At 37.5% G+C, this 24,287-nt stretch overlaps 1 protein-coding gene across 1 annotated transcript in view; it reads right to left on the reverse strand.

Moving 5' to 3' along the window:
- Positions 1–24,287, reverse strand: part of KCNH5 (potassium voltage-gated channel subfamily H member 5) — a 315,710-nt gene that overhangs the window by 57,689 nt on the left and 233,734 nt on the right. Inside the window, exon 10 of the mRNA XM_044773706.2 lies at positions 19,232–19,428. Within this exon, the coding sequence (XP_044629641.1) occupies positions 19,232–19,428 (197 nt within the window). The remainder of the gene's footprint in view (positions 1–19,231; positions 19,429–24,287) is intronic.

Raw genomic sequence — 24,287 nt, forward strand, 5'->3', positions numbered from 1 at the left:
AGGTGGAATCTGCCACCTGATACTACCATAAATGTGCCAGAAAAGATTAGTTCACCAAACACCATGAGAAACTACAGCAACAATTCAGAGCAGAAGGAAAATGACAAATCTCTAGAGACCAACACTAAAGTCACAGAAATTTACAATCTAAATGAGAGAGAATTCAAAATAGCTGTCATAAAGAAACTCACAAGATACAAGAAAACTCAGAAAGACAGTTCAATGAGCTCAGGAATAAAATTAATGAGAAGAAGGAATACTTCACCAAAGAGATTGAAACTATTAAAAAGAAGAAGAAGAAGAAATTCTGGATATAAAGAACAGAATTAATGAGATTAAAAAAAAAATCTAGAATCCTTAAAAAATAGACCTGATGTTATGGAGGAAAGATTAGTGATTTAGAGGACAGAAATCTAGAAATGCTTCAGGTGGAGGAGAAGAGAGAACTAAGATTTTTTTTTAAATGAAGGAATTCTTAGAGAAATATCCAACTTATTAGGAAAAGCAACACAATAATTATAGGTATTCCATAGGGATCAGAGAGAGAGAAAGGAGCTTAGAACTTGTTCAAAGAAATAATAGCTGAGAACTTCCCAAGCCTGGGGCGGGAACTGGATTTACAAATACATGAAGCCAATAGAACTCTTAATTACATCAATGCAAAAAGATCTTCTCCAAGGCATATAATAGTAAAACTAGCAAAGTCAACAACAGAGAAAAAATATTAAGGGCAGCAAGGCAGGAGAAAATAACCTACAAAGGAACCCCTATCGGGCTTACAGCAGGTTTCTTGGCAGAAACCTTACTGGCTAGGAGAGAGTAGAATGATATACTCAACATACTGAAAGAATAAAATTTTCAGCCAAAAATATTCTATCCAGCAAAACTATCCTTCAGATATGATGGAGAAATAAAAGCTTTCCCAGATAAACAAAAACTGAGGGAGTTCATCACCACTAGAAGTCCCCTACAAGAAATGATTAAGGATGCCCTCCTACTTGAAACAAAAAGGCAAAGGTCTACAAAGCTTTGAGCAAGAAGATAAATAGACAAAATCAGGAAACTGCAGCTCTCTTTCAGAACAGAGTAGCAAATACTTTATTTTAACTTAAAGGGAAGGAAAGCATCAAACGTAACTATAACCACTTCAACTTTGTCACAAACTCACAACACAAAACAGAATAACTTGTGACAACAATAATTCAGAAGAGGAAGAGGCAATGGATGGAACCTGCTTAGGTTGTTGGAGATAAGAGGCTATCAGAAAATGGACTATCTCATCTATGAGATCTTTTATACAAACCTTGCAGTAATCACTAAACAAAAAATCAGAGCAGAGCCACAATTCATAAAAAAAGAGAAAACTGAGAAAACCTCCACAGAAAACCACCCAAATTAAAAGGCAGTCAGAAATACAAAGGAAGAGAAACAATGGAAATATAGAACAACTGGAAAGCAAGAGATAAAATGGCAGTATTAAGCCCTCACATATGAATAAATGTTCTAAATGCAATTGGATTGAATTCTCCAACCAAAAGACTCAGAGTAGCTGGATGGATTAGAAAACAAGACCCAACAATATGATGCCTCCAGTAAACACAACTCAGCTCTAAAGAAAACCATAGGCTCAGAGTGAAGGGATGGAAGATGATACTCCAAGCAAATGGCAAACAAAAGAAAGCAAATGTTGCCATACTTATACCAGACAAAGCAGACTTCAAGATAAAAAAGACAATGAGAGACAAAGAGAGGCAGTATATAATGATAAAAGGGACTTTAGCCAAGAGGACATGCACTTATAAATAAATATGCACCTCACACAGGATCACCAAAAAATATAAAGCAACTATTAACAGACCTAAACGGAGAAATTAACAGCAACACGATGATAGTAGGGGACCTCAACACCTACTTACGTCAATGGATAGATCATTAAGACAGGAAGTCAGCAAGGAAATAGTGGATTTAAATGAAACACTTAAGCAGATGGACTTACTAGATATACAGAGAGCATTCCATTCAAAACAACAGAATACGCATTCTTCTCAAGTGCACATGGAATATTCTCAAAGATAGACCATATTTTAGGAAACAAGGCAAGCCTCAATAAATTTAAGAGGATTGAAATCATATCAAGCATCTTTTCTGGCCACAATGATATGAAATTAGAAACCCACCACAAGAAAAAAGCTGGGAAAGTCACAAATATGTGGATACTAAACAATATGCTACTGAACAACCATTGGATGAATGAAGAAATCAAAGGAGAAATTAAAAAATACCTGGAGGTAAATGAAAATGAAAATACAACATACCTACTCTTGTGGTATGCAGCAAAAGCAGATCTAAGATGGAAATTCATAGCAATACAGGCCCACTTCAACAAACAAGAAGACTGTCAAATAAGTAATCTTAAACTACACCTAACAGAACCAGAAAAAGAAGAACAAATGAAGTCAAAAGTCAGCAGAAGAAGGGAAATAATAAAAACTAGAGCAGAAATAAATGAAATAGAGACTAAAAAACAGTAGAAAGGATCAATGGAACTAAGAGCTGTTTCATTGAGAAGATAAACAAAATTAAGAAACCCTTAGCCAGACTCACTAAGAAAAAAAGAGAGAAGGTTCAAATAAGTAAAACTAGAAATAAAACAGGAGAAATTACAACATATACCACAGATATACAAGGGATTAGAAGAGAATAAAGTGGAAAACTATATGCCCAGAAATAGGATACCCTAAAAGAAGTGGATAAATTAGAATCATACAACCTCCCAAAAGAAAATAGAGACTCTGAATAGACTAGTCACAAGTAAAGAGATTGAAAGTAATAACAAATCTCCCAAAAAATAAAAGTCCAGGACCAGACATTATCTCTGGAGAATTCTACCAAACATTCAAAGAAGATTTAATACCTATCCTTCTCAAACTATTCCAGAAAACTGAGGAAAATGACCTCACATTCTATGAGGTCAACATCACCCTGATATCAAAGCCAGACAAGGACAACAAAAAGAAGGAAAATTACAGGCTAATATCACTGATGAACATAGATGCAAAAATCCTCAACAAAATATTGGCAAACCGAATACAGCAATACACAAAAGGATCATACGCCATGATCAAGTGGGATTTATACCAGGGATGCAGGGATGGTTTCAACATCCACAAATTAATTAATGTGATACACCACATTAACAAAATGAGGGATAAAAACCACAAGATCATCTCAATAGATGCAGACAAAGCATTTGACAAGCTCCAACATCCATTTATGATAAAAACTGTCAGTAAACTGGGTATAGAAGGAAAGTACGTCAACATAATAAAGGCCATATATGACTAACTTACAGCCAACATCATACCCAACAGGGAAAAACTGCTAGCCATCCCTCTGTGAACAAGAACAAAACAAGGGTGCCCACTCTCACCACTCCTTGTCAATATAGTACTGGAGGTTTTGGGCAGAGCAATCAGGCAAGAAAAAGAAACAAAAAGAATCCAAATTGGAAAGAAAGAAATGAAAGTCTCGCTGTCTGCAGATGACATGATTCTATATATAGAACACCCTAAAGAATCCATCAGAAAACTATTAGAAATAATCAACAACTGCAGCAAAGTGGCAGCGTACAAAATCAACTTAGAAAACTCAGTTGCATTTCTATACATTAATAACGAACTAGCAAAAAGAGAAGTCAAGAACACAATACCATTTACAGTCATAACAAAAAGAATAAGATATCTAGGAATAAATTTAACCAAAGAGGTGAAAGACCTATACACTGAAAACTATAAGACATTATTGAAAGAAATTGAAGATATAAGGAAATGGAAAGATATTCCATTTTCATGGATTGGAAAAATATACATAGTTAAAATGTACACAGCATCTAAAGCAATCTACAGAGTCAATGAGATCCCAATCAGAATCCAAATGATATTCTTTATGGAAATAGAACATAGAATCCTAAAATCTATAGGGAACAACAAAAGCCTTCAAATAGACAAAGCAATCTTGAGAAAAAAGAACAAAGCTGGAGACATCACAGTCCCTGGCTTCAAAATATACTATAAACCTGTGGTAATCAAAACAGAATGGCACTGACACAAAAAGAAACACATAGATAAATGGAACAGAAGTGAAAGTCCAGGAATAAAACCACACTTCTATGGTCAGTTAATCTCCGACTAAGGAGCCAAGAACATACAATGGAGAAAGGAGTCTCTTCAATAATTGGTGCTGGGAAAACTGGACAGCCACATGAAAAAGAATGAAAGAGGACCATTATCTTACACCATACACAAAAATTAACTCAAAATGGATTAAAGACTTGAATGTAAGACCTGAAACCATAAAACTCCTAGAAGAAAATATAGGCAGTACACTCTTTGACATTGGTCTTAGCAGCATCTTTTCAAATACCATGCCTACTCTGGCAAGGGAAACAAAAGAAAAAATAAACAAATGGGACTACATCAGACTAAAAAGCTTCTGAAAGGCAAAGGAAACAAAAAGACAACCCACCAACTGGGAGAAAATATTTGCAAATCATATATCCAATAAGGGGTTAATTTCTAAAATATATAAAGAACCCATACAACTCAACAACAAAAAAACCAACAACCCAATCAAGAAATGGGCAGAGGATAAGAACAGACATTCCCCCAAAGAAGATAGCCAGATGGCCAATAGGCACATGAAAAGATGTTCAACATCACTAATTATTAGGGAAATGCAAATCAAAACTACAATGAGATATCACTTTACACCTGTCAGAATGGCTATAATTACCAAGACAAAAAATAACAAATGTTGGAAAGGATATGGAGAATAGAGAACCTTCATATTCTGCTGTTGGGAATGCAAAGTGGTGAAACCACTATGGAAAACAGTATGGAAATTTCTCAAATAATTAAAAATAGAAGTATCATACAATCCAGTTATCCTACTACTGGGTATTTATCCAAATAACATGAAATCAACAATCCAAAGAGACTTGTGCACCTCCATGTTCACTGCAGCATAACTCACAATAACCAAGACATGGCAGCAACACAAGTGCCCATCGACTGATGAACAGATAAAGAAGATGTGGTATATATATATACAATGGAATACTACTCAGCCATAAAAAAGATAAAATTGTCCCATTTGCAACAACATGGATGGACCTTGAGGGTATAATGCTAAGAAAAATGAGCCAGACAGAGAAAGACAAATACTGCACTGTTTCACTCATATGTGGAAGATAAATATATGGATAAAGAGAAGAGATTAGTGGTTACTGTTACAGGCTCTTAACATCATCCCTGATATCAGTTCCCCCACATTGAACCTAGTGTTTATGGGGTTAAAACTAAAACCCACCACCCCCTTTCCTGCTTCTCTAGCTCCACTCATACGTAAATACCTGTTTCTTTAAACTTTGACTCCTTGAGCTTTACAACTAAATGGGAATTACAAGTTGTTAACAGCCCAGGTGGCCTGGAGTTGGAGGCACAGGAAAGTTTAGCTAATCATGTGTCCTTGAAGTTTGCCAGGAAAGCCACTGTTTCAAGAATATCAAGGAGCGGAGGCTTCCCAGACCTCAACTCCTTGACTCCCGGCGCTTGAACCCACCTCAAACAGGAAGATGAGACAACGGCAAAGGACGCCCACCTGCCATCCTCCTATCTCACTATCCCCCGCCCTCGCTGCAAGCAGCCTCTCAAGGCCAAACGCAGGCTGGTGGGAAAGCAGCGAGCTGCACAAGCTACATGCGGCCCCTCCCCTACCAAAAACCCCAAATAAAAATCCCTACCCATTCCTCATCGGGGAGCTAGCAATTTTTGAGGCATGAGCCCTTGCTTTGCTCCCTGTGCCTGGCATAGTAAAAAACTTTCCTCTTCCACTCAAGACTCTGTTCTCGTTATTTGGATTGGCATCGGGTTCAGAGACCGAACTTTCGGTTACATTACCAGAAGAGTAGGGGGCGGGGAGGTGGTTAAAGGGGTAAAGGGGCACATACACATGGTGACGGATAAAAATTAGACCATTGGTGGTGGGCACGATGCAGTCTACACTGAAACTGATAATAGTGTAAACCCCAAATTATACAATGTTATAGACCTTTACAATTTCAATAAAATCATAGGAAAAAAAGTCTTTTTATGACTCAATAAATACCTTTGCCCTGTTCTCCATTTAAAATAACAGTTTTTGCTGCTGTATAAATGGCTATACTTTGTCTTTATTCTAGCCCTGGTCATTCAGATTAGTTTGACCTTATTTTGGTGAGATATTAACTGCATCTCTGATATTCTTTAGCTCGAGTTAATCTGCTGCATCTTTGACAAACTGGAACACACCCAAGTATTGAATACTTCCACTGTCGGCAATCTAGACTAGAGCAGCAGTTTTCTAAACTGGGCGTACTTTGCTCTAGAGGATTTGGACAAAATGAGAAAATGCATGCATAATTTGAAATTCTATGGCATCAATTATGAATTTATTTCTGGGATATGAATATTTGACCATGGAAAATACAGAGGTGCCTGTGCTTCCAGAAAGAGATTGAAATGTTTATTTCATAAAGTTTGTTCAAAAGCTGGAAATTCAAATCTCTTATATTCTGCCTGGTATAGTAAAGCCAGCTTACCCTCTGAGTATCAGATACATTTTCATATAATTACATTCGTTGCAAGTCTTTTCTGTTGACAGACTTGCTCTGATTGATTTTTTTGAATTTTTAAGTTCTCTCTCTTTCTCTCAGCATTGTTTGAGCTTCATTAACATTTGCCAACCTTCATAGAATTGCTAGTTCACAAAAACACCCCTCTAAAAGAATATGCCAAGTAGAATGGCCTAGGAACCCAACAACAGAGATTTTTCATTTTGGTAAAACCACCAAATCGAAATCTACACTGATAGTTTTCTCACCAGAGCAAATGTCCATGTAAGACCTTCTTCACAAAGACTTTGGAGAAGTCTGTGCATTAGAATGAAGGGGATGGGGCCCCCGACAGGCACTTTTCTTTGCTGCCCACCCTCATCCCCACTCCCAACAGCCCACAGAGAAAGTTTTCCTGGTGTGTGATTTCAGTAACAAGCCACTTTGTGACCATCAGGTGTGGACATGCTGCTATTAACAAGCCAGCAGTCAGCTTGGTTTAATGGAGTCATAAATCCAGCAGGCTGGATCTGATCTCTCGTGCTTGCTCTTTGCTGGCACAACAGACTTTTCCCTGTGCAATAGCACACTCTACAATGGCTAAGTGGGTCATCCTGGTTTCTGAATTTCCGAGCATTAGGAAACGCTATTATCTCACTCAAGAGGGGGCATGTATCTTCCCGTTACGGGAAACTAACTTTCAAAGGACCTCTGTCACATAGTACCCATTTAACGTACTAGAATCGTGCTACGCTCCACGACCATTTCTAAAGCTGTTGCCAAGGCACCTGTTAAAAGAGGGAAGCAAATTCCTGGACAGGGTCCAGCGCCCCACATTACCTCTGTGTGCTGCCTTTAAAGAAACTGGCTGCCTTGTACATGCAAAATTAGCAGCCACAATTTTTACTTTGCAGTTTCCATTCCAGATTGTGAGTTTCTTAAGGGACAGTGCCTCTGCTGAACTTCTACAGATGACATCACTCTCTAGAGGATAAAACGGTAGACATAGAACAAACCTCAGTGAAATCAAATGCCAACTTCTAGAAGTGTTGGGTGAATTGAGTATAACCTGATTCAGAAAAAAGGGGCAGAAAACGAATTACTTTCTCTGCGAGAAATTACTGTAGCCTAGCTGGGTCACCTGAGTGTCTCTGGCTATTTAGTAGAATGACTTGATTTGATTCTTTTGGGAAAAGATCACTTGATTGGAATGTCAAAATCTATGAAATGCACCTCCCAGCTGGGAAAAAAGTGGACATTTCAGGATTCTATTTTGGTCATAATAGTCAACTATAAAGAATTCAATCTAACCACAGAGCGAGTTTCTAGTTTCTCATTTGCAAAATGTATACAATGCTTCAAAATGCTTTCTATTCTATATAAATTGATATGTTTTATTACAATATCTATTTTCCTTTTTTGGCAATAGTCTGAATTCACTGAATTCACAATAATGCTGAATTCACTGTATGCATCTTGAAACCCCTCCTCTGAATAACCAAATGCTTCTCAAAATACGTCCCGTTGTAAAGTATTACAAAGCTACTGCTCAGAATCCGTGTGGAAGCCTTTGGAATATATGTCTGTGAAGCTCTCTATTTTCTCAGGTACCTCAGAGGACAGAAAAAGTTGAGTCAGTGGATTTGGCTCAAAAAGCGAAGAGAAAAAATTCCTATAATGACAAACCATATGATCAAATTTAGATGTTGTCTTGGAGGTTGAGGAAGGAGGAACCCCCCAGAAAAGTACGCTGCCTAAAAATATATTCAAATACAGGTAGGTAAACAGATCCAAATTTAATATTTTATATTGAACCACAGAGAACATCCATTAACTTCTTTTTCTAAGAAAGAGAAGGAAAAAGAGACATAAGAAGATAAGAAGTTAGGATAGGAAAAACGGCATGTATTCCAAATTCAAATCAACACCAAAAGGCATTAGGGAAGAAAATAATATAGACATGTCAGTCTTAATATTAATAGAAATCCTTGCTTTCTAATTCGAAAGGAGTATTTTCTTTCAATGAAGACGGTATGATATAGCACTTTGCTTCCAGTAGCCCCTCATCAAAGATTAATTGTTGAGAATTAAGAAGTGGTAGATACATTGGAAATGAGAAGTCTGGCATCCTTACAAAGGCACTACTGTAAGGCAGGATTCAGCCCTAAAATCAAAATGAATGTTTCAAGTGATTGATGGCCACTTTGAGGATTCCCAAGAAAAATAATGTATAAAATATCTACCCCCTTATATTATGTTAGCTAAATACTCTTCTGTCTACTAAAGGTTTATTCATTTCTTTCTTGTTTCCTACTAAAATACGTATTTTCTTGCAATCAGAATAAACTCTAGTTTTGAAAACGGGAGCTGTCCAACCATAGACAGTGTAATCTACTGTCTAGTAAGTTGGTAAGTTATTGAAGTCAGTCCCCACTCTGAAATTTGGGAGACTCTGTCCTTAAATAACTGCTTTGGAGGCATTATTGAAGAGTGAGGGATCTGTGAACCTCTGTCCTGAAACTAAATGTGAAAAAGTTTCTATTATGTCTGGAAGAAGACCAACAGAGAGCCCTAAATAGAAGCAGCGTAAGGGCTCAAAAGACTGCATAATTAGGTCTCTGCTTCAACTAAATGCATGTGACAAACTTCTGGAATCGCTGAAACCTGTCTCTTTCTACTACCACCAAAGGAATGAGAGCCACTCAGAGTTGGGAAACTGAGGTTAGAGCCTCAGAGCAGCTATCAGCTCTGAGGCCACAAACAAGTCACCTCATCTCTCTTAGCTTACTTCCCTCAGTGCTGATTTTATCTCAAACAAAATAACGCCTGTGGCATGTAAACTGCAAGGCAGTGAGCTACATCAGTTTGGAAGAGAAATTCTACAAACCATAACGTGTAAGCAGAGCTATTGCCAGCGGGGCCTGTGCTTCACAGTGACTTGGCAATCCTGATTATCAATGGAGGTAACAGGGTTATAACCACACTCTGCTCAGGTTAAAGTGTGGTATGCAGATTCTTCTAAGGAAACTGCAACAAAAAAGTTAGCTCTTCGAAGTCCTTTAGAATGAAATTAAGCTTCTATTCTTGTATGCACAGCCCCCGGCATCAGGTGATCCTAATTCACTCAACAGTGAGGTCAAAATTGCTGCACTATTCTGCAACCACTGACAACTACTGCACTGGACAGAAACTGCGGGCACAAATGGTTAGACACTGCAACTCGAAGTTAACTCTGATTGTGATTTAACACTAATTAGTAATGGTCATTTTCATAAGCCTATTTCATAAGGCTCTTTGCCAAAGTTGTCAAGGGTATCATTTGTTTTTCTAGATGACAGTGATTATTCTAGTCAGTGATGATAAAAACTGTGCTGGATAGCATGCCTGATTCATGTTTCATTCATTCAGTTATATAGCAGGCACTCTTTTGGTCATTACAGAGATTACTTTACAGAGCTCACTGTTCAGTTAAAATAAACAAAAATGTAAATAGAAAACCAAAGTACCACAATCAATGCCATGAGAAGTAAGCATAGATATTATGGAATACTCCAGAGTTTTATGGAGACCAAGTTGTCTTTTGTTTCAACTGTGGACAATGTTTTAGTAATATCCTCTTCATGGGATTAAAAAAAAGTATGAATTTGTGAAATGAATACGCTCCCATATTTTGTTTAGCTGATATCCCAGTGTAGGGGGAGGGGAGAAAAGAAAGTAGTGAAGTTGGAACTCCCATGATCACATTCCTAGATCATTTCCTCAAAGATGCCCGTATTAACTACTGAAATGCATGTAGTCGGCAACACATGTACAGCAAAGAAGTATTCTAGATCTATTTCATTTCCAATTCCAGTATGTTTGCCATCCGCAAAAGGTCATCTTTGTAGAGATGCTTCATTGCTCACAGGAAAAAAAGGCATTTTAGGCCACTGGATTCACCATGAAAAGAAGGCTTTCTGGAAAGAAAAACAGTTACTGAGTTCTGAGCCTGAGCTAGTGCAACAGTGAGCCTAAACCACTATTTCTTATTACTGGAACATTAAAATACAGATTGGTGCTATGTTTACCCATAAAATTGCCAGCTAGCTTTAATGACTCTCTAATTAAAAACAGCGCCATCTCTGGAAAAGGACTCTGGCTTTATGGGGTGAAAGGGATGCTACAGGTGACTCTATGTTCTGCTTTTCCATTTTAGGATTTGTATTGATCATTCTTGGGGGCAATTTTTCCACGTTTAAATGGGAACCCTTTTTAAAATCACTCTAGGAGTGCCAGAACATTTTGCGAGTATTGATAATTATGCATTACCCAGAAGTTACAAAAATCAATACTGCCTGCTGACGCTGCAATACATCTCCAGTAAGGAAGACCTATTTCAGCTGTAAGTTTTGATTTTAGAATGTTTCTCAAAGTTACTCTTTCACATTTAATTTAAAAAAAAAAAGGTTGTTAAGGACTGAATGTTTGTGTTGTGTTGTCTCCGCCGAATTTGTATGTTGAAGTTCTAACCCCCCAGTGTGACTATATTTGGAGATTTGGGCCCTAAGGAAGCAATTAAGGTTAAATGAAGTTATAAGGATGGAGTCTTGATCCAATAGGATTAGTGTCCTTAAGAGACAAGAGAAAGCTCATTCTCTCACCAGAGAGCTCATTCTTTTTCCCCGCAGGCACTCAGCGAAGAAAGGCCAAGTGAGCACACAGGAAGAAGGCCGCCATCTGTAACCCAAGGAGAGTGCTCTCACCAGACACCAACCCTGCTGACACCCTGATCTTGGACTTCTAGCCACCAGATTGTGAGAAAAGAAATTTCTGTTTAGCCACCCAGTGTGTATTATTTTCTTATGGCAGTCCGAGCAGACTAATACAAGGGTTAAATGAATGTTATTAAGGGGGCCCAGATTAGCCTGCGTCTTGAACTAAGGGATACAGAGATGTTCGGTAAAAAGGAGTAGAAACTGGGAGCAAGATAAGTCTCTGAGGAAGCAGTGGAGGCCTTTCTTTGAGGCCACAACTAAAGGGCAAGTGTCAGTTTTGTATCACTTTTGATCAGTGTCCAATGGACTCCACCCCATGACAGTAGTAGATGTACCAGAAACATCTTCTCTGAAGCCATTTGGCTTAGAAATTTTACTTAACACCAGCAACAAATTCAGCAGAGCCACAGAGTGAAAAGATGCAACAGTTCTCTGACCATGACAACTCTATGTAACAGACGTGGTCTTTAAAAGGGGAGCCCACTTTATTATACAATTTTAGCCTGTATTGACATTGTTCAACCTTAGTTATTTTTTTCTTTTCAAATTCCAGTTAGCAGTCTTTTTATTAGTTTTTAGAATTGGCCACATCGTAATTTAACTCTCATTCCTAACAAAGAATTGTTCTCAACATTGGCTTGTTCCATGCCTGTTTCCTGCTCTCAACCTGGTCTCAGATTTTCCCAATTCTATATGGAAACACTTATTTTTGTTTTCTTTCTTTCTTTCTTCCTATCTTCCTTTCTTTTGTTTGATCAACTAACATTTTTAGCACTCATAATTGTCACATTTGGCAGTAAACAATATTTTTTTCACAACTTCTAATGTGAAAGTGCTAACCTCAAAAAAAAACCTTAAAATACAAAGATGAAAGAAAAGGGGTTTTGTTTAATGTGAGAAATTTTATTTTTACATATGTTTATACCAAATGGTGCAGCAGCCAGTATAGTTCTTAAAAGTACTGACAAGATAGCAAAGAGTACTATATCAGAATGCAGTATTATCGGCACGGCAACATTTTACCATATTTAGTAACACTTCTTGAACAATACTGACATGTAAGTTACATGCTTTTACTAAAATGAGACCCTTCACAATACAGGTGATACACCTGCTGGAGCCACACGATACACATTGGCTCATGCAGAGATTAGGAGTCCTGCTCATGACTCTGAACACTGCCTATAACTCGGTTTTTTGGCTCCACTGTTAGTTTTATCCTGAACATGGCATGAAAAACACTAAAATCAATCGAAGAATCACATGCAAACTCATACCAAATACCTTCCTTCTTCCCTATTAAAATTGAACACAATCAAGTATTGCATTTTACTCACAATCTTCTACACAAGGCTGTTAATCTAGGCTAAACAGTAGAAATACAGCCAGCATGGGATTCACAGGACTTGGATTCCAGTCCAAGCTCTGCTAAGTGAACTTGAGCAAGTCATTTAATTCTCTGGGTCTCAGTTTTCTTATCTTTAAAGAAAATAAGTTGGACTAGGCAATCTGCAAGATCCTTCTTTGCTCTGGAATATTTCTCTGTTTGAACTGAAATCCTAACTCCAGTGTCATCACCACCTCCTGGAATCCTTCCTCATCTCCTCCTCTGGGATGAAGTGGATTCAACTCCCCGGTGCCCCCTTTGCACCCTGAGTGAAGCCCTCTCGTAGCACTTCTCTGATTCTATATGATTTATTCATTGGACTCTCTCACTAGACTGCAGGCTCCTGCAGAGAATGCACTTGGCCTTTTATCTCCATAACCCCACAGTTACGTAGAAGAGGCATGACAGGCATATACTGACTATATACTGAGCCAGCCAATACTTTCTGTGCCACACTTCGTCAAACTGTCTCATCAGAAGAGGGACAGAAAGTAGCAAATATAACTCCTCCCTCATCCTATTTAAATAGTCCATCTGGAGGAAACTATATTCTTGCTATCTTGAAACTAAAGGAAATATTTAGAAAAAATTCAAAATCCCAGCCATAGTTAATGAATCTGCTAGTGCTAATGTAGGATTTATTTCAGGTTTCAAGGAAATAGAATTCTCCTGACAGTCTCATGGACAAATATACCCACCAATTTTAAAATATCTCTGGGGCCAGCCCAGGGGCATAGTGGTTAGGTTCGCACATTACGCTTCCGTGACCCAGGGTTCACAGGTTCAGATCCTAGGCACGGACCTGCACACTGCTCATCAAGCCATGCTGTAGAGACGTCCCACATACAAAATAGAGGAAGATTGGCACAGACGTTAGTTCAGCGACAATTTTCCTCACCAAAAAAAAAAAAAAAGTCTAATTGTTTTATATTCGTAAAATATAATGTCTGTAGGTTTCAGCATCTCTTATGGAAAAAGGTTACAGTGAAATTACCAAGATATCTGCAGATTTGAGGACCTCTGAGAACATAGATTTCTTATCAATCTTTATAAGTGGTACATTGGTGGTCATCAGGACCACCCCTAGGTTGGATGATTGGCTAGAAGGACTCACAGGATTTAGCACATGATCATCCTCATGGCTTTGACTTACTACAGCGTAAAGATACAAAGCAAATTAGCACAGGGAAAAGGTGCATGCGCGAAGCCTCCGAAGGCCCCCTTCCTAATTCCTCCAGCAAGATGTTGTGACAACACTTGTGAAGTGTTGCCACCAGGGATGCTCATTAGGGACTCAGTGCCCAGGGTTTTCATTGGAGGTTGGTCACATAGGTATCCTCTGCCTGGCACATACAAAATTTCAGACTCCTGCAAAGACAGTAAATGTTTAGCATAAACCACACTCTTTGAATAAATAGTAGAGGCACAATGAGCCACTCTTATCAGTTGAGTGGTGGGAACCCTCTTGAAATCCACATTCCCAGATGCCAGCCAAAGGCACATTTCATACGCAGGTCTTTCAAAGCACAGCGGTCATGCTTGCTATGTTAACTCTTTTTACACAAATGATAAACGCCAGGTATCACAACTAGGCAGAATGAGCAGAGGTACAACAATTACTTTAAAAGTCTGATTAGAATCCTTTAAAATATAGATGTCACCTGTGCTGGCTGTGCTGCTTGCCTTCCCAGACCCGTACCTCAAGTTAATACACACCATACTGTCATTCCAGGAAATGGTATCTTAAATTGGCTAAGCAAATAAACACGTAAATAAAGTCAGCAAGCGAGTCAACCTTCTTCTGTTGATTTCCGATGACTTTTCTGAATATGTTTACACTTATTGGAAACTATGGAATTGTGTTCATATTATTGAAAAGAAAATGCACCAATCAGTGCTTTTGCTCAACTCAGTTCAGACTCTGACTCTCGCACAGGAGGTCTTAATCTGCAGCAGTTTGGTAAAACCCGTAGAACAGGCCTCATTTCAGAAGGGCTGCTTTAAATGCACAAAATAAAATACATAGTATTGCAAAGGAAACACATTATACTGAAATCCAGTTATCAAAATATTAAAAAGTAATTCACAAGATAGTAATCTGCCTGCTTTTTTATTAACACAATAACATCACCTAGCAGCAGGTCTAATAACTACCATGATTATTAAGCAGTGATGAGTGTAAACAACATTTCAGGATATCTTCAACAAATACAGTATGATACGAAAATATCTATGATTTATTTTGGTACTTCTAATAATACTGTAGTTTGTTACCAGCCTTTATAATTATAAAGGAAAAACTAAATTTCACTTAGAAGTTAAAGAAACTAAAGATGTAATAATTTTTCTCAGCCAAATTTACAGGCCCCAGGTAAAATTTTCAGGCTTCTAGTATCACAAGATCAAAGGTTCATTAAATCATCGCATTCAGTTCACCAACTGTTGGACCAAGAGCGAGCAGACTTGTTTCATTTGACCATAGTATTTAAAAAACAAAGCAAATTAGTTACCAAACTAATGTGATTTCAACATAAAAAATCATACTGTTGGCTTCTCAAAGAAAAAAAAATAGGCAAACCACGCAACACTGGGCTGCATTCCAGCAAGGCAATGTGCAACCAGACTGAGCAGCAGCTACCCGTTTCACATATGGTGCGAACTCTCCAGCCTTCACAGCCACATTAACCTTGCCCCACTCACGTGTGTTAGCTACCTGGCTCCTGTAGCCACATTGTTTTGTTTGATTTTTGTTTGTGTGTGTGTGTGTGAGGCCACCTCTTGTATATGGTATTTTCCATTTCATGGTAACCCTCTGGCTAGGTGGCAAGTAGTAGAGATTTGCTTTCTAATAAAGGGGGAGAGAATTCTGTTTGCATACCCACTGTTATCCCCATCTAACTTCCAGTCCCCTACTTTCAGCAACTGACACACTAAAGCCCAAGGGAAGCTAAGTGTTTTGGTAAATAAAGTTTTACTGAAGGACAACTACACTCATTTATTTATATACTATCTTTGGCTGCCGCTATGGACTGAATTGTGTCCCCCCAAAACTCATAGATGGAAGCCCTAATCCCCCAATGTGATGACATTGACGAGAGGGTTTGGGGAGGTTATTAGGTTTACGTAAGGTCATGAGGGTGGGGTCCTCAGGAAGAGATTAGTGCCCTTATAAGAAGAGACACCAGAGAGATCGCTTCCTCTCTCTCTCTCCCCACCATGTGAGGACATAGCAAGACATCTGCGAACTAGGAAGAGAAGAGCCCCTACTGGGGAACCAAATCAGCCAGCACCTTGATCTTGGACTTCTCAGCCTCCAGGACTGTGAGAAATAAATTTCTGTTGTTTAAGCCAGCCAGTCCACACTGTTTTGTTGTGGAACCCTGAGCTAAGACAGCTGCTTTCATGCTACAACGGTGAAGTCGAGAAGCTGAGACAGAGACTGTATGGCCCTCAAATCCTAAAATATCTACCACCTGGCCCTTGACAGAAAAAGTTTGCCAAAACCTGCTCTAGCTGTTGGATGAAATTACCAGTTATAGTTCTAAACTTTTTATATAGAAGGGCTTAAGGATGGTTAGTGAGAGTTATATTTACATAACGAGTATCTTATTTTTCCTTAATGGAGATGGAGGCAAGCAGCGAAGGCATAATCACATTCCTCCCTTTTGCGGCCACCGAGAACTGAACACTATAAAAACCTCTCCACTGAGCCACCCTATGTGTCCTGTGGCCAGAGCCGGAATCTATGATGGCTGAAAATTTGGGTCCAAGACTGTTCCCCTGACTTACCAGGAGTGTGCCCTTAATTAATGGTTATACAGCTATGAGATATCAATACGTACTAAGGACATAGGTTTGATTATACTATTCCCAACAAATGTTCACTGCAAGAATGCTCACAATGACAGCAATATGAACAAAATTTTTTTATTAATAATAGCTCAATGGGGAACAAAGTTAAAGTGACTAAGTGAATGAGATGCTCCATAAACTGTTGACAGTGTGTCTGTGGAATATTGCTGTAGAAAAAAAAATGTCAGCTACTTTGACAACTCAAAGCAACATGGCATAGTCTAAAGAATATGGCTTTAAGAACCAGACAGAGATTGATTCAAATCCTGGCCCTGACCCATAATTTATTTGGCAACTAGCTGTCCCACCCTCAGAACCCCAACCTCATCATCAATGAGATGGAGATTATACAGCCTCATCTGTGGGTTATTGACAATTAATAAGATTAATTATTAGAAGTAAAATATGTTGAAGTTCATGGGTAATAAAATAGGCTTTCAAAACAGTAGTTATGCTCATGGATCATTGGAGGATATTTTCTCACAGTTTCTCTCTTTTATGAGAATACTTTTTTGTGACAATAAACACACTGATTGACAATACACCTGTCCCCACATTTTGCCAAGTTATTGAAACTGTCCATCAGTTTCAGAAGGGTGGAATTATTTTTTTAAAAAAAACAGATACAGGTTGTAACAGGGCACGGGTTAGAAAGAGAAGAAGCCATTCACTGTAACTCGCGCACCGGCATCTGCAGAGGTAAGGGCACCACTCCTGGGGCCCACGAAACAACACGGGCTTTCTGTCTCCAGCTTCTCTTCCTACCAGAGGTAGCCACGCTGGCATGTGCACTCAGCTTGCAGAACCTGCGTGTGTGTGTGTCTGAGACAGAGAGATGCGCACATGCTCAGATGTGTGAAAGAGAAAGAGAGGTAACAGAGCTTTGTGATGGATTCATTCTGAAGAACCAGAATTTATTTTCTACTAGTGAGTTGTCTTAATTATCCCTCTTTGACACTTTGCCTTGCAAACAAATCAATCGGTTATTTGATAGTAATCCCTCTGGCCCGAGTTTCCTCGCGTGTTTTAAGAGAAAATAACTGCCTTTTTTTCACAGGAATATTACAAACATCAGATGAGATACTGTGTAAACAACATGCTTTGAGGGGGACAGTGACAAATGTCTGTTCTGAGGACTGTAACGACGATGGATAGCAGTTTCAGTAATCTCATAGTATGTGGGAAGATTTCAAAACTGGCAAAATTTATATTGGAGAAGACCTAATAGGATATAAGAATTTCAAATATCTAACAGGCTGCCTTGTAGAGGAGGAGTTTGTCATTGGAGAAGCTAGAGCAGAGACCAAAGCAGACATATTTATGGTTAATACTAAAAGGGACTCGGGCTCCCTAACAAATAAGCAAGGAACTTCCATTTGTAGTTCCTATTTGGCACCCCTCTTCCCCATTCATCACTGCCTTAACTTTCACCTACTTGTACAAACATACGTTTCACAGATTTGTGTTTCACATAATAGTTACACTTAGCTGTAAGTTCCTCGAGCACAGGGACTCCATATTTAGTCTCTGTGATCTTGAGAGCTCTTTACATTTTGTCTTGCAGGTTGGATGCTCAATAACCATTTATTAACAAAAACATAAACTGAAAATGCCATTCAAAGACAGATCAAATATTGCGACACAGCTAGTACAAATATGAATCCTGCGGTCTTATCCTCTCTTAGAACCTGGGGTAAAGAATTACATTGATTTGCTTATGCTCATTTCGATGTTGCTACAGTAGAGATGTTAATTTGTCTCTTGGCTTGATTTTGTTTCCTCTGTGTTAACTTCAGTGAAGCTTCTGTTTAAGAGGGTAGTGGAAGGGAAGACTTGTTATTTCAAAATACTTCACCATAGACAGGCAATCATTTTAGATGAAATGCCTTAAGTGCAGTTATCCAAACATCTATTTCATTCTTGGCAATAAAAGAGCCCTAAGCAATGTCCAATGACCTATAAATCAGAGCTAGGAGATTTCTTTATGCAAATTAAATTTGTGTCACATTCATCAATAAAGAAGAAAACGGCAATGAAGATTAAATTTTCAGCAGCGTGCAAAGTAAAGGATTCCTATATCTATTTGTGGGATATGTCAGTGTGGCTAATTATTTTTTGAGATAGTGTGCTTTGAAAAAATTAATGAGCTTTAGGAATTGATTATTAAATGAGAAGGAGGGTTTAAAGGGAGTCAGGAATACAAAATAGGCAACCAGTTTGATTAACCCTACCAGCTTTAAAAAATTCCACACAATAAACTAAGAGATACTAATATTAATTTTATGGCAGTATTATAAACCCCAAGAGCTAACTAATTATATTATAGTACAGTTTGCTTGCTTCTCCTCAAGTCTGTTTTTAATTTTGCATTTAAATGATAAAGATTCAGATCTTTACCCACGTACTCAAGGGTATTTCCCCCCTTAAAAAGTAAACAAAATATAAAGAAAGGGAAAGAAAATTGTGTCGCTTTACATTGATGAGAATGGACTGCTGCAAAATGAAATAACTTTTGCACTCCTCAGCTAATAGAGTACAACATAGTCACCCTCTAGATACTAACAAGGGGTGTGCATCCAAACAACATACCCGTTTCCTTAGATTGCAGGTAAGAGTGAGATTCCTTGAGAAAGAGTTTGCAAAAGCCGTGTAAAAGTCCAGGACTTTGAGCAAGGCTTCTCGCTTGATGATGTGGAGGTCACAGTATGTCAGGGCTCGGACGTTGGCACACGCGTGAGCAAGGGTGGTTTCCTTCCAGAAGATATCTCCAAATACATCACCTTTCCCTGGAAAAGACAACAGGATATGTGTTTAAGTATCTGTACTAGTTCTTATCTTAATCACTATTTTTATTCATTGTCATATATGGTATTGATCTTCTGGTATAATTTAGAGCCTTCAGTGTATAACCCCATCTATATACATATTACAATGGACAACACTTTCCTATAATATGTAAAGTAACATCACCTTGAATTCAGTTCTTGTTGGAAATCTGGAGTGGTATGAGTAAGCGAAGTCCAACAGAAAAGCCAAAAACCTCCTGTTAACAAATAGTTTCATTAGCCTCTGCCACCTTAAGTTTTCCCATTCTGATTAGAAGGAACAAAGGTGACATCTTAGTTTCATCCTTTCTTCTGCTCCTTCTGGTAGAGATGACAGTAAAATGCAATAAATAAGGATCTACTGTTAGAGCCTTTATAAACCTGCAACTGACTTGACACGTATTAAACATGCATTATTCAGCAACTAAGTCTGGCGCTCCAGGCAGGCTAAATATCACCACAACTTATTCCCCCAGGATGCCCTTCCCTCTCCAGCGAGTCAAACCATATGCAAAGCCTCAGGGCCCAGCATGAGAGCTCCTACAATTACAGAGCCTAAGGAGTTGAGTTGGGTAAAACATGGAGACCCAGATTTGTTACGCCAAAAACAGTTCCATAAAGAGTGCTATACTGTAGTCAAATGTGGATGTCTTTTTAAAATTCTAGAAATCGCAGAGAACTCAACCACGCACTTCAGAGCACCATCCACTGGTAACCTGAACTCAGTAGTTCAGCATCCCAAATCCAGAGTACTTAGTTGGCCAAATAAGTGGGGCAGAGAATGAGGAAGAGTCAGAGATTAAGTCCCAAAAGGGCTTTCTGCCTTTTGACAGTTCCATAAGAGCCCTCCACTTCTGAAATGTCTTCAACTGTCTTCTTTGTTTTTCTGTGGGAAAGCAAAAGTTTTAAAGTGGAAATGATGGGAATATATTCAGGTGGGAAAAATCTTCCTCTAAGAAGACTTATTCTTTCCACACTCTAACCACAGAAATGGGCAAATATCTGCTCTCAACATGAAGATTAAAGTCAGAACTGACAGGAAAGGAGGAAGAAGAAAGACATCTTACAACACTTCAGGCCAGCTAGGCCCAGAGAGAAAAGACAATGTGTAACCAGAGAAATGAAAGAGAAGTTGACTGAGTGAGATTACAGATGGTTTGGAAATCCTTAGAGAAGCCAGAGCCACTCTGGGATAGAAAGAAAACATGAATATCATTGGGGGGAGGTGGATAAAACCACCATGCGACCATATGATCAGCATAAAATAACCATATTGAATATTTAATTAATCTTGAACAATCTCATTTGTTTCCAGACCCTCTAAAAATTCTTTTTAGTTAGTGACACTGATGAACAACTCAACTAACTGTCTAATAGCCACATATTTGTCCAAGGAAGGAAAATTCGAGACCCGGGATCCAAATAAGGTGTGTGGGGTTATACAGCATTGTGATAACCTATGGGAGACTTTAGCTACAGAAACTTAAAAGATGAACCCTCCCTCCACTCACACAGATGAATTTCAGAAATATGTAAATGGTATTCTCTTTAAATATATAATTCCAATTATGGGTATTTATGCTAACTGTTTTATCAGAAGTACCAAATTTACTTATAAAAGCGTTCACTGAAGTGACATTTATAATAACCAGAAAAGGTAGACAAGATAAACGTGAATGAATGGATGAATAAATAAATAGTGGAATATTATGCAGCTAAAAAATATCATAAATTGAAGAAAAGTGACAGAGAAAGGTTCACATTATTGAAAATAGTAAAAGTAGAAAGTTAATTCACACATATAGCATGATCTCATTTTATGCACCCTATCCTTCCCAGAAATACTCAAATGTACACACAAAGCGAATACATCAAAATGATAGGTTATCTGTGCGTTATGGGATAATGGATGGATTTTATTTTGTCTTATAATTTACATGTATTACTTTTTAAACAGAAGAGATCACCAACTGTTATATTATCATAGTCCCTGGTGCTATGAAAATAACAGGGCTTCTAAAAGGCTGCTTCAATCTACCTCTTGTGCCTTTTCCTCCAACAGCATTGCTACTTTCTATACTGGGGTTTTTCCTTGAAGAGATAGAAAAAGGATTACATTTCTTTCTGATTGATTTCAATTACCCTCTCTCAAATAATCACTGATAAGACAACCTCTAACCCATTTGTAAGTGCTTATTACTATTCAACTATTTGATTTTCATATATAGTTACTACAACTATAATCAATGCCTTTGACTCAACAATTTCAGTTCTGGGAACTAATGAAAAGATTTAGAACCAACGCATGTAATATTCACTGTAGTATTATTAATCACAACCCCAGACTGGCAAAAATAAATAAGTAAATAAAATGTCCAACAACAATGGAATTGATCTATCCATATATCAAGTATTAGTCCATACAGAATTAAAACTAGTTTTTGAAATAACATTCAAAAAGTGCTTACCTTATAATGTTAAATGAAGAAATAAAGATACAAAGAATAATTATTATGGTTATAGCTATAGTAAAGTGTATAAAAATAAAAATGAAACCCCAAGACTAAAAGAATTGTTAATTAAAAGTGTACTTTTCTTAAAGAAAAATAATCTTGATAGAACCAAAGTATATTGTATTTTATTATTCTATGTTATTCTATATAGCATATGTTATTATCAGTTTGTCAGCTGATAATAAATTTTGTTAAAAACCAAAAGGGATACAAGACTATATGAAAATGCACTTAAATAATTACATCGATTTGCTGAAAGTGATGTGTTTATTGTTTTTCTTCTTTCTACTTTGTGCTTTCCAAAGTTTTCTCTAATGAATCTGACTAACTTTTATTAAAAATAGCAAAAAAAAAATTTTCACAGATGTCTTTCCCTATACTTTTTAATAAAACTGAATTGATAAAATACATATATGGATCTACGGAATAGTAAATAAATATTCATTGATTGATAAGTGCATCATCAATAGGTAAAAGATACTCAATACATAAATGAACTCCCCCATATCAATATAGACCATTTTTAATCGTAGAGGCATTCAAATGTCTGTTATATATTTTATTTTACCTAACTGATAAAATTAAAATTCTTACCACATTTCTATCAAAAACTTTAAGTTTAAATTATTTACCATTTTAGTCTCAGGGAAAAATAAAAAGCCTATTATGTGGAAAGAATAGCGTTAAACTCGAATATAAACTCATGAGAGCACAGAATTTTCTCCGTTTTGTCCACTCCCACTAAGCCCAATGTCTAGAACAGTTCGAGAGCTTAATAAATATTTATTGGAAAAAAAATACACGAATGACAAAGGAGAGAAGGAGAGAAAGAAAGACAAGAACAAATTAGGAAATGTGAGATTAGAGTTAGAATTGAAGCTTTGCCACTGACAGTATGACCTAGGTCAAGTTATCTGAATCATCCTCTGCTCCTTTGACCCTAAAGGAAGCAGGATGAACAAAAACTAATGTTTAAGATTTCTCTACATCTATAATTCCATAGTAAGTCAACTAAAAATCATCAAATTATGTTTTCAAGATAATATCTCTCTGTGTCTCACTGTCAAAAAAAAAACCCAAAGAAATTGAAAATCTAGGGTGTCAATTCTAAATCCCATTACAAAGCTGAAAAGTAACAGAAAATTACCTGACTCAACCAAAGTAAAATTTATCCTCTGCTCCTCCCCTTAAAACAGTTTAGAGAAGCATAGAAAAATTAACAAATGTGGATAATTTTGCTCCCATCAGAATTCACATTACGTGACAAGCAATACTAATTGTTTTCTAACATAGAATTTCCATCACGCTACAATTCAATATTAATCTAATCAACCATTTCAAAATGTGCTTCCTTTATCCAGTCTTTCATATCACCTATAGTCACTCAATTCACAACAAACCCTTAGGGCACTTCTGGGAAGATGGTTATCTTGTAAATCAATTAATTAATTTATCAGATACAGTAGAGCTGGCTAATGTCCTTCTTCAAGGAATATTATGCACATTTACCCTGAGTAATCTTCAGAAATCACAGGTTGTGGAGACACAGGATTATGCATGGACTATCCAATAGAGAAATGCCCTTTCTTTCATCACAAAAATTTTGCAAACTTTCAAGGCTGGGAACTCCTGTTTCTCTTCACGACTGTAGAACATTTGATGCTAGTTCTCAGGTCAGCTCACACTGGGTGCAAGCAGTCTAAGCTACACACATTTTAGAGCTTGACAAAACTAACCTTCCCACAAAGCCCTAAAATTAGGAAAAAAGCTCACACTCAATGTGAAAGTTGTTGTTTGGTCTATTTATATTTTCTCAGATCTCTGCATCAAGTCTTATGAAGTATTTCACTTCTAAACCACAGGAAACAGGATTGTAAAATAGAAGTAAATGTTAAAGATGCATGGAGTTGGAAACTGGAAAATTTAAAGACAAAACAGTGACAGAGTTACAACATAACTAAAGGAGTAATCCAGATCATGGTATGCTTGGGGATTATGGTCCCCTGAGGTGCTGGGGTTTTGGAGTGGTTTTTTTTTTTGGTGGAGATTTCAAATTAAACATTTTATTAACATGGTAGTTGTATGAGGTACTGGAGTTTTGTTTTTTTTTTTTTAAATGTGAAACATTATTTGGTGAGTTCATGACATGGATAAAATAAATGCGTAAAAATTATCTCAGTTATTCACCACTGAGTATAGACATCTAATATAGCCAAAGAATCCCTAAAAATATGGCATTTGAAGTTTACTTAGGTAGTTTCCTGTGAGTGTATGTCTGGGTGTAGTAACGGCTCTTTGTTATGATTC

Source organism: Equus asinus, chromosome 7, assembly GCF_041296235.1.
Source record: "Equus asinus isolate D_3611 breed Donkey chromosome 7, EquAss-T2T_v2, whole genome shotgun sequence".
Classification (NCBI taxonomy): Eukaryota; Metazoa; Chordata; class Mammalia; order Perissodactyla; family Equidae; genus Equus; species Equus asinus.